Source organism: Bombus vosnesenskii, unplaced genomic scaffold (assembly GCF_011952255.1).
Source record: "Bombus vosnesenskii isolate JDL3184/JDL3185 unplaced genomic scaffold, Bvos_JDL3184-5_v1.1 scf7180000013295, whole genome shotgun sequence".
Classification (NCBI taxonomy): Eukaryota; Metazoa; Arthropoda; class Insecta; order Hymenoptera; family Apidae; genus Bombus; species Bombus vosnesenskii.
The window spans coordinates 8,510,279-8,522,227 of NW_022882946.1; the positions used below are offsets into that span (position 1 = coordinate 8,510,279).

The window sequence follows — 11,949 nt, forward strand, 5'->3', positions numbered from 1 at the left end:
TCATTAGTCGATAACAGATGTTTATAGATATTTTGTAATAATTTATATATTTCTACAACTTTATTTGAAAAATATCCGTTTTTTAAATCTAAAAGTCCAGTTTATGCATATACATTTGGAATGTGTATGGTATATATATGTATATATATATAATTTATATATACATTTATGAAATATCACGCTATACAATACATATCTATCCTAACATTACACTTGTGTACATGTAGCCGTGATCGCAGCTCGCATATATCGTACGGAAATGAAAATGAAATTTATGTATGTAAGCACATAGTAGTTTAATTAATCTTAATCTGTCTTAATATCAGTGTATAGAATTTATTTTACTCTTACAAAACCTCGATAATTAATTAATTATGCAAATTTAATAGTTTTAATAGCTTTATCTGTCAATATAAAAACAGCATTATATTTTACAGTATATGTAAACAGAGGGGAGTATAGTTTCATTGCCTATCTATAAATGGATGTAACTAAAAATGTAAAGATGCAAATATTCACTATCGAATCATTTATTTCACGTATCTTATTATTGCGCACAATTAACTACTTATTTATGTGATACGACATATGTATAATATCTTTTTCATTTTCGAGGTTATACACGGAATTAATAAAAGTTTGTATTATCTTTTCATGTATAAGGGTTCAATATTTTTTATTTCTTTCTCAACATACAACCGGGGTATGCAAATAGTTGTAAATGCATACAAAACACATAAAACCTTCAAAACGGGTGCATAATAAGATTTTTGTATTTGCATAATAATAATTCATGAATTATATAAATATATATTATGTATATAGGAACACGAACAAACACTGTGTTCATTAACAGGGTGTTCACAAGGCAGTCAATTCGACGTCATCAAACATTCATTTATATAATATAAACATTCTCTTTTTTTAGACGTTAAATTCGCATATTTCAATGTTAGAAATGTTCATTTTTACATTCATTCGCTCTTGAGCAGTACATATTTCTGATATGTATTTCCTTGTTATCAATTAACGTATGCTCGTATTTTCCTTTCAGTGCGATTTTTGATACATTTTCATTTCTCTTCAACTTTTTCTTAGCTTGTTAATAAAAGATGAGATAATGCTGCTTAAAGAGGGTATGCAAAAATATATAATCGCGTCAGCGGAAGAATGTTTCACAGTACATATCAGCGTTTTTTAAAGATTGAAAGACTTTTTCAGGTTTACATAGTTATTATACATATGTACCTATCTGAATTTTTATGATTATATCGAATGTCTCAATCATTTTTATATAGTTCATAAATAACGTCATTTCTCGCGTTCTACTAAAGTTTCTTGATTTAATAGTGGATATTTTAACAAAGGTTTGATACGATTAAAACTGTAGTCTCTTATTATCCATAGATACGTAACTAGATGCAGGATATGTATAGATTTGATAGATATGATATACAATATGTATACATGTATATTATTTGTTTTTACTTTTTTTTTTCCTGAATTCTGTCTTTGATATTGTAATAATCTGCTCTTCAATAAATTTTTCATCTGACTACGGTCCTTGATTGAACTGCATCATCTTTTACCAATATTTTAAGAAAAATATGAGTACAAGCATCCGTATTGGCCATTTAGATAAGAAGTGGTGTACAAACTACAAAGCATAGAGTTTGTTATTGTAAAAAATTATGTACATACATACAAGACATAATGTAGAAGATATTTTGTTTAGATTCACTTCTATTCTTTAAAATATCTTTCCACAATTGTTAAAAATCTTTGGACAATGTTTTCTCGCGATGATCACGTATGGAACATCGTTATTTACGTCCACTTTTTCGAATTTGCTGAATTTATTCCACACGTGAATGGCCATCGCCTTGTCCACGATCTGCATCGTTGTGTTCTTGTCCTTTGTTTCAAAATATATCTTCCATTTCTCGTAATGGATCGGATAAAAGGTCGATGGAGAGAAAACTTTAAAGCCATGACACCGACTTGTTGTCATGTCACGAACCTGGGAGAAGATAAAATGTTATATATTCGTTTCTTCAAAGTTAAATCAACGAATAATTTGAAATATCGAATTTTGTACATTTAACAAAATATTGAAGAAGTTTCCCGTATCGTATAATCATTATTTTCTAACTACATATAATATAATAGCATAGTACGCAATATGTAATAAAGATAAATTATCAATTTTCCTGAATATCATATTTAGATCTGCTGACTTCGTTCATTTATATATTATTAATACATATATCAATATATATAATATATATATTATTACTTTGAAGAATAAAATTCGTATTCGATACTTATCCCACTTTACGTTATAACGATATTAATTTATTTCAATGCCGTCGTAAAAAAATAATACTTTTCAACGAATCAAATTGTTGTACAAGTATCAAATTATTGTACTCACGTATTTAGTTGAACAGAGTTTTTGCAATGTTCTAGTGATCACACCAGGACCATTGTTACCCCAGACGTCACCTCGGAAGTTCGCTCGCATATCGCGAATGCAGGCATCTGCCATACGACGACCCAACTCTGTAACGTCAAATCCCATAACACCGGCAGCAACATTTTTCCAGTCTTCGGCACCAGCAAAATTTGTTAAACGTTCGAGGGATCTGACACAAGCGTTTCGTACAATATATTATTGATTGATTTTGTAATTATAAATATTGTAATCTATCAGAATCCATGAAAACATGCATGATTTCCTTGTTTGTTTACATGTAAAGTACATAAATAAACAAAGCATTCCTCTTGTTTAGTGTAGCAAGTACGCAAATAGCAAGCAACTCACAACTCTACTACACTTAATACGAGATTAATAGGGATGCGCGAGATACCGAAAATATTGAGACGGGTCGGGCCGAAAAATCTTTTCAGGATTGAGACGGATTTAGAAGCAATTTCGGGGCTTGAGAATCTTGGGATTCCCAAAAATTTCGAAAATCCGATATACATTTGCAGTAATTTCAAACTTCTTTCACAAAATAAGTTTCCTTCCTTTCGATTTTAAAACATATAAAATGACGATAAATATGCAGAATAACGAAGCCACCTTCAATTTCTATCGAATTCATGAATTCATAGAATCAATTCTAATCGAAACCATGGTCGTATTAAACAAAACTAGTTCTCGAGATTCTCGGGAATCTCGAGATTTTCAATCTCCGAGATACTTTCGGTATTCATCCAACCCGAATCGATCTCTTCCTGAACCGTCTCGAACACCGGGATCCCGACATTTTTGGGACTTTGCACACCCATAGAGCCTATACAATGAAAACTTCCTCTTTCGTGAATAATATTTACACGAAATATACTCATGACGGATTTCTCGATATTCTCATGAATTTGTCATTTTACAATTAGCAGAATATATGAACATGAATTTAGAGTCACGTTATTCTAAACTCACTGACAATAAATATTTAACAAGTAGATATTTAACAGTGCTATATAATTGCGCTTACGCGATGACAACAACATCCAGATCCAAATATATTCCTCCATATTTCCAAAGGGTCAGATATCTGAGAATATCTGACATATGACTTCTTGGCCAATAACTTTTTTTCAATATGCCACTACTATACCATAGATGCAGAGGCGTGTCCCTCATGTATTTTTCAGGTTTAATATGCCTGATCCGAACGTTCGAATAGGTTTGCAGTTGATTGAACATTTCTCTTGATTGATCCGAAATCTTCGAAGGGGAGATGAACAGCAAATACACGTTCATACTTGGATTCATTTTAGCCGCGGATTCGACGGCACATGCTTGACGAGCGTTCAGCACCAAACCATCTTTGTCGAAGCAGGATGTCTCGTGGAAGAAGATATTTCTATCCGTCATTGGTTTATCTGTTGTCGATTAGTATAAAGGATATATAGTTATACGGTTACAAAATTTGCTAGTAAAATGGTAAAAGATCCTGATAAGCAGTCTTAAAACAATATAAATGATAAGATATAGTAAAAAGCATCGGTTATTTTCCATTTAAAATGTTAATCGCGTGATTGTATAGACACGCTCTAAATTGTTATTATCAATTTAGGTGATCATATTAGGAGTATGAGATATATCATTAATGTTTGGTTTTTTTAGTATCACGAGGAATTTAAATTAAAACAATTAGCTTGAAGCATTTGGGTGTACCAGGCACGTCTACATAACAACAAAGAAAAACATGGTGAAAAATATTATTGAAATATTAATTGAAAATTCTTCTTCTTTCAATGATAATTTCATAATAATTCGCGATAATACTTCCCTCGAAATTTTACATTAAATCTTGAACACTTTTTAGCGTATTAATTATGTTACGGAAATAACTACCGATTAGACAATTCCTATCTTGAAGTTATATGATTTTTATCTTGTAGAGAAAGAAGACAAATTTACATTGGAATTTGTATTTCGTCCTTGGACAAAAACATTTGTTTATTGAGTCAAGCACTATCAACGCCAGCTATCTAGCCTCAAGAAGATGAATAGCGAGGCACAAGCGCAATTTTGCTAGCCTGAAAAATGTCTTACAATTAGTTAATGATCCCCCGCCTCCCATGTAAGTAGGGAGAAAGTTGCGTTGTTACATAATGCCTTAGAAGGGATGGTCCGATCCTAATCAACTTTGTCTAATTTTTGAAGCAAAATTAGCTCCACCCACCCAGGACCTGCTCTTTAGCTTCACGAGTTTGGCTGATGAGTCAGTCTTCTGCGATAAGCTAAGGCAAACATACAGAGAATGAAAAAAAATGCATCCAAAATTCTTCCGAGTTGCCTTCTTGCACCAAAGAAACAACGACGTACGTACATAAATACACTTCAATCGACACAATTCACAGGAAGAGATAAAATGTGTGTAAGATTGGTTGTTCCGATTAGAAACACCGTAGAGATGTTTCATTGGAATATTATGAAATAGATGATTTGTAGTAAGGCAGTTGTTACATGTATCATAAGGTAAGCAATATCAATTACAAGGGATGATCGTAATTAAATAAGATAAATTAAATTTAACTAACCTAACTGCGGATCAAAATCCGGAAGGCCATCCGGCGCGCCTTCTTCTTCGTAACACGTGATGTCGTTCCAAACACCAATCACGAACGGTGATATGTGTTGAATGAAACCGTTATCGGTGGAAATCATCAGGATGAAAATTACGATGGTGCACAGGAAGCCGAGGACAAACCTCTTTTTCATTTTCCTTGAATGACAGCCGATTACAACTTACAATAGTTTTACTAGTTATGCTGAGTGGTCAGCAACATTAGTGTATATGCGTATAACTAGTCAAAAAGGTCTCCGTACACCCTTCAAACTACAAGAATAAGACAAGAATAAGTACAAGAATAACTTTCTTAATATTGAATCAAGCAACGTAGTTTTATTTTTGATATGATAGAAAGATTAGTTTAATAGGCGACGAGTAAAAAAATATTTTGAAAGAATTGCAATTGGTCGAAATCCGTGTACCTGGTTACTCAACGAGTTGGGTAGTAACAGCTCTAGCCCCTGTCCTCTTTTCGAATTAGTTCATCTCACAGAATCAATAAACCGGGGATTGATTCTGTCGTTCTGCTTGTTCTGCGCGTATCGTTCAAGGAACATAACGTCGTACACTTGTATCGAAGTAATTGGCTTTTTTCCACAAACACTACTAAAACTACTTGATTACTTTCGTCAATACACATCATTTTTGGCTGGCTACACTAACGACACTCTGCCAATAAACATTCATCTCCCAGCACTTTTCCAGAAAATTTTCAGTCAAATATTTTTTTCTATTCTTTCCTTGTCATTGCGAAAAAAAATATGAAGGTTGTCATTCACTGATACACTGGACGTATGAATAAAATATGTGAAACTTTAGAATGTAAACGTTTCCATCATGTGTAACGTATAGGTTTAACTTATTATTCAAGGCTGTCGTAACGATCGTAGAGACAATTTTGCCAGTAAATTAACAATTTCGTATTTATATTTCTTTGCTCGATACTGTACGCGAGTAACACGTCTATCGTCTGTACGTGGTCGAACTGGTGGTCGCGCGCATGCGAAATGAAACCTAAACGTACATTGCGCGATCAACATTTTGCTGAAGACAGAGATTCTTTGTCTGCAGATAACTAGAAAATTATGAATTATCTTTTGCAAATTGTATCGTGCTATTGTATCGGCCATCTTTGCTATAATTTATGTTTTTAGTCATTTTTCAAAATCTATTATGGATTTCCTTAATTACTATTCTTTACTTGTTGATAAATAATATTGATAGAATCTTATTGACAGCTAATAGATTTTAGAGCCTCTAGATGTTCATATTGTTGAAAGACATAGTTTTAAATTTATTGTAATACCTACTTCTTTAGTAATTTCACTGGATGTTTTCAGAAATCAAAAACTAATTACAAAGGGCTTGTTCCTCTCTATACAGGGTGGGTCGGAAATCATAGTCCAACCGGCCTCGGGGTGATTCTAACATGGAAACATAATTAAAAAGGGTAGAATAAAATTTTCTTATATGTAGCTTCGTTTCTGAAAAAATCGAGTTAAAAACTTTACGAATATATTTTATATATCTTGATTGGATATCAACTACGTATGACTAAGCAATCGGCATATATACATGCGAAAATAAGTTAAAAATATTAAATGATGTTAAATAATATCTTCCCATTCAAGGCCTTATTTTCAAGAAAATGAAATTTGAACATGTTTAATCACGAATTGATCTAATATACGTACATGATACATTTCTAAATTTATTTTTCTCGAAAAAACGAAACATCTTATGAAAAACTATCGTTCTATATTTTTTTATTTACTTTCACATTTCGTTTAAACTGTTGTCGATTATTTACACTTGTTTAGTTCTGAATTAACCAAATTTAAGTATACATCCCTTGTCCGGTTGTATTACCATTTTCATTCCACCGTGTATTTTATGATTATAATTATATTTGCATTCGCGTACCTTGGGAAATGAACAGTTGTAAATGCTACGCTATATGCTAGATCCTATACATACACATACATGTATTATATGCTATGCTCTATTCGACTACAATAATTGATGGTCTATTATGCTACAATACTATTCGTGCAATTGCTATTTCTACGATTTTTGCTTAGTTCAATGCCGCAATTATTACAAATGTCAATCGCACTCTGTGTTGTGGATATGGTTAATAACACAGTGATATAAGATCAGACATATCATCATCTTCCGGTCGACGGCAATTATAAACTACGTTTTGGAATATAATTTGCGACATGCCAAATAATAATGAGTCACATAAATGTAAAAAGTGGTAGTTTCTGATAATCATCAATTAACAAAAAAGCTGGAAGTAAATTTGATTGTTGTATTTGTTTTACAATAGTTTTTTAATTGCGCTTAATATTAGCGAAAATTTATAAAAAATTACCTTAATATTTTTGGAACTCGTATAGTCTGTGAATTATGACTAATACAATTCATAATTATATATAACATTAATATTACATGAATGTACGAGTGTACAATAATGGTGTATTGATTATGTACTACAGATTCTAAATGCAATTGTAATTGTGTAATGGTTGCGATAAATTCAGGGGCAACAATGGAGATTGGTAAATGCACGATCTTCCTTAACATATGTTGACAAAGCAGTATGTGGTTAAGAAAAGAAATTTACATAACAAGTCATGTTTATTTTGTATTTCGTCTGGGCTTAAAGTTATACATAATTTTGTCTAATTCTTCTACTGTAATATATTTGGAAATATCGATCTTATTTTCATCTGCAAATTCAGCAAATAGCGTTTTATACCTTTTCCTTTCTTCAAAAATAGATATGTGACAGTATATTTATTTTGTAAATGTCTACAGTAAAATAGAGCTGGTCGTTTCATAAATATGTAGAACGAGTGAAATTATTTTTAACTGACTTTTTGTGCAATAGTTTTCAATTACGCAATCGTCGATAAAAAATAAACGCCGCCGTGCTATTAGTTGAAGATTGATCTACGACATCGAGGAGGGCGCTTAGATCGTATAAGCCGAGAGTAATCAGTACACAGTGAAAATGGCGCCGCTTGAGTGAAGGTGGGTGATTCTGTGCGTGCGTGTGTCCGGAAAGTGCGTGTTTTCGGAAATGTGGCAGGATCTGGACGGTCTGGGGGGTGCGGGAGTAAATTCTGGTGCTCACCAGCTCGACCAGTTCGGCACAACGGGTAAGAACATTTTTAATAAGCCTAATTTATCTGTCTCTATGTACGTAGCAACCTGGCAAAAATCTAGGTTTTCCCTGTCAGAGCGCACGCGCTCTCTCTCTCTCTCTTTCTACTTTTCCATTGTGTACATCCCGTAAACAAAACGAAATTTTCTTTTCCTCGAGAAAATCTAAGGGATTCGTTCAATTCTGATTCTCGTCTCGTAGCATCTAACTGTCTGGTAAAGAGTTATAAAACGTTTGAAATTTTTTGAACGTGTACCTTCCATCTGTCAACAAAAATGCAGCTTCTCGTAGCATTAAAGAGAGAGACAGAGCAAAGAAGATTGAGCGACCGAGCAAGAGATTTACTGGAATTCGGGAATCTCGCGGAAACAATTTTATACCCATTAGCGATCGATATTGTACAGTACGTGAGAAAAAAAGAGACCTTTCCATGCATTCGTCGTTTCGATATCTTTTTTGTTTACATTCGCGCATCTTGAAACAAAATATCTTGGTGATTCACACGATTACGCAAAACGTCGTATCGCGTGTTATACCTACACGCGTTGGGACGGTCCCAATCTCGTTGGAAATACGATAGTACTGTTATCGCTGCAGCGTCGTTAATGTTGCTGACAATCACGGATCGTAGTATCAAGATCGGCGACGAGATGGTTTCTTAATGTTATGGTATCCATCGAAGGTATTGTATCGAGAGTTAACGGTATTGCAAATAGGATCTATGAGACCCTTTCTGATTTGTGAAACACGACTATCGACCCCGTTATACGTTCCTCGTGCCATCGACGAAGCAACAGTTTCTAATTGTTCCGCTCGACCACGTAACCTAGCCTAATCCGAACGGCGCGACTTTCCGTTCGTCGCGCGAAGGGAAGAGGTTAGCGTACCCGTTCGAATTACATAACCTCGCGCGGAGGTCGAGACACGGGATCATACGGTACCCTTGCGACGTAGCGCAGGTGGCAGAACGCATTATGAATGGCGCATGAAACGCGGTGCACCATTTCCTCCTCCTTTTCTCCTCCCTCCGTCGTTCTTCTGTTGTATTTTCATGTTTACGCTCACTCGGGAAACGAGCAAATTATACGCCACAGTCGCCTTATTAACTTCCGACACTCATTCGCGTTTTATTATCCCTATGATCGTGTCATACCGATTCAAATTTATCACGGTATGTTACTTCTTTGAAATTTCTCTTCTGCACCATCGTTTAATCGCTCGATTTTTGTTCCTTTTTATTAGGGTTTAAATTATAACGGGTACGCGCCTAACGTTCGAAGGAAGAAGCGCAACCTAAGTTCGTGATGCTTAAAGGTTAACGCTTTGAGATTCTAGTGGTAGTATTTTTGCCGTAGCATTTAAATTGTTCGAGCGTCGTCGTCAGTAATACTATTCACTTGTACAAGGTGTCCCGTAATTACGGTACGACTAACAAGTTGAACGACCTTCTATTCGACTAAACAAGTAAAGAAGCATAAAACTATATTTCAAAACTTTGGAAAATTGTTTTACCTAAAAACGATGTGTCAATGAATTCTGTGTAACTTCAATTCGATACGAAGTTACTTATATACGATACATCCTTATATTTTTATCAATCCTCTGTGATCGATATCTCGTCTTATTGCTCGTTCTTTTTTTAAAAACGATCGATGCGATGAAGAATGCGTGTCTACTGTTACGTGATTGTATGCATTGATCTTACACACGTATGACTGGAGTGCTAATTATAGGGACGAAAGTATCCTAAGAATATAACGAATAATGTCAATCTATTATAATGATCCTGCATTAGTGAAGCAACATATTCGTTTTTCGCGTACAGTATACATAAGTGTTTCTATTAAAAAAATATATACAGGGTGGTGGGTAATTGGTGGTACAAGCGGAAAGGGGGTGATTCTACGCAAAAAAAGAAGTAGAAAATATAGAATAAAAATTTTCTTTTTCTTAAATTTTTCCATAGAGACAACGATCTACAGTGAGATCCGTTATAACGTACCGCGCGCGTACCGAACGAAAATTCAAAGTCGATTTTCTCGAAAACAAAGCCTCAAACGAAAAATTTGTATTCTATATTTTCGACTTCTTTTTTCGCGTAGAATCACCCCCCCCCTTCCGCTTGTACCGCCAGTTACCAACCATCCTGTATAATAAAAACATTATAATTTGGGCAACGGTCAATTACTCGCATATCGTTCAGCTACAAATATCGCTCGGACGATGACGAAATGAGAAAAGATATAGCAGCACGTATGATTTCGATGACAATAGATGAAAGTTTTGCAAAAAGCGGTTCAAGGTTTTTATAATAAAAGCTACTTATTTGCCACTTGTTCCCCTTCGAAGTCTAATCCTATTTGCGTTTATTCAGTGCGTGTACCACGACCCCAGCCTTAATTCGAAAGACCTATTTTTAGATCTGTCGTTAAATTGCTTCTAATGAGGCCCCTTCCTCGGCCTGACTGGCATCGAGGATGCGCTATTGTGTTCGAACGCTGCTCCAATCGAGACCGGTTGTCGTCCAATCAAGTTCACGATCAATTATTAATCGTTCGTATCTGTTTGTTTAATTGATTCGCGATCGAGCTTCTGTCTCCCTTTTGTACGCCGACACGCTACGAGACCGAAGAATGGAGCACGTGTAAGTCGTTCGTGAGTAACAAGCAAATCTGTCATTCAACGGTTTAGTATAAATTGACGTTAGAACAAAACGCTCGTAAGGTGTATCTAAATATACCACGTACTTAGAGTGCTATTAGTAAAATTACAACCAAAGTGATATGGTAAAAATAAACAGTCGTTTATGTAATGTCATAATCACGTTCCTGTGTTCGTTGTAAATGAATCTTCGATTCTCAAACGAATGCTCGAATCTATCAAAGGTATCGTGTAAACGAGCAAAAGAAGATATTAATTTGATTTGAAAACGTTGGATAGTATTTCTAATAAATCCCTTGGAAAAAAATACTACCTAAGTATTACTATCTAAGTGTAATAATTGTGAACATAAAATATGCAAAATTCACCATTCTGACGAATTCGATGATTCTAGCGTTACTAGACAATTTTCGTTGCTTCTTTGTTTGGACTAAATACGATAAGAAAGCCGTAATCTTCTATGTAATTAGTTTCCTCAAAGTACAAAGTACATTTTCCTTTTCCACGTAGTTTACGATAAGGATGACACGATTTGGAATCTACTAAATTTTTGGCATTTTTTCATCGACGAACGTGCGTTGATATTGATTCGATTTTATAACTGATTTTCTTCGAAACAATGGAAATGCAACATTTGCCGAACTGTGTTACTTTGCCGCTAATGTAAAACGTTTACGCGAACAAATTACATATCACAGTTGCATAGAAAAAGAAAGTGCACGTAATAAGATTGCTTTTTTTGTTGCGCAGAATTGACGCCAGAACACCAGAAGATTCTAATAGACATCAGGCGAAAGAAGACGGAGCTGCTACTCGAGATACAAGTGAGTCAATTGCCCTGTTTCTCTTGCCCTCTTCTTCTTCGCGATTCTGTTCTAGCGACTCTGCCTGTATAAGCGAAACGGTGTCGTGAGAAAGAATTTTTCACAGTTTTATCCGATATCTCGCGTACCGAAATTTTACAATATTTCTATCGTTCTGCTTGTTATCCGTTCGTGTTATTTGTTTGCCCGCGAAGAACGTGCCCTA

General features: G+C 34.6%; 2 protein-coding genes across 6 annotated transcripts in view; one reads left to right on the top strand and one right to left on the bottom strand.

Moving 5' to 3' along the window:
* Positions 1-514: 514 nt before the first annotated feature.
* On the bottom strand, positions 515-5,897 carry LOC117233190 (lactosylceramide 4-alpha-galactosyltransferase-like). Of its 2 annotated transcripts, none has more exons than XM_033493257.1 (5): positions 5,510-5,897; positions 5,056-5,347; positions 3,501-3,891; positions 2,435-2,645; positions 515-2,020 (listed from the first exon to the last, which is right to left on the bottom strand). In XM_033493257.1, exons 2-5 carry the CDS (start codon positions 5,234-5,236, stop codon positions 1,751-1,753), a joined length of 1,053 nt encoding a protein of 350 aa, XP_033349148.1. In that variant the 5' UTR covers positions 5,237-5,347; positions 5,510-5,897; the 3' UTR covers positions 515-1,750. The 2 variants fall into 2 exon arrangements, with proteins under 2 accessions (XP_033349148.1, XP_033349149.1); XM_033493258.1 differs by lacking the exon at positions 5,510-5,897 and adding an exon at positions 4,568-4,755 and having other exon boundaries at positions 5,056-5,194.
* Positions 5,898-8,088: 2,191 nt separating this feature from the next.
* Positions 8,089-11,949, top strand: part of LOC117233185 (cytohesin-1) — a 60,280-nt gene continuing 56,419 nt past the window's right edge. Inside the window, exons 1-2 of one of the 4 annotated variants that reach the window (XM_033493243.1) lie at positions 8,089-8,254; positions 11,671-11,744. In XM_033493243.1, coding sequence (XP_033349134.1) covers positions 8,176-8,254; positions 11,671-11,744 — 153 coding nt within the window. In that variant the 5' untranslated portion in view covers positions 8,089-8,175. Of the gene's footprint in view, positions 8,255-10,764; positions 10,915-11,670; positions 11,745-11,949 lie in introns of those variants that run through there. The other 3 variants (XM_033493244.1, XM_033493247.1, XM_033493248.1) reach the window with 3 other exon arrangements.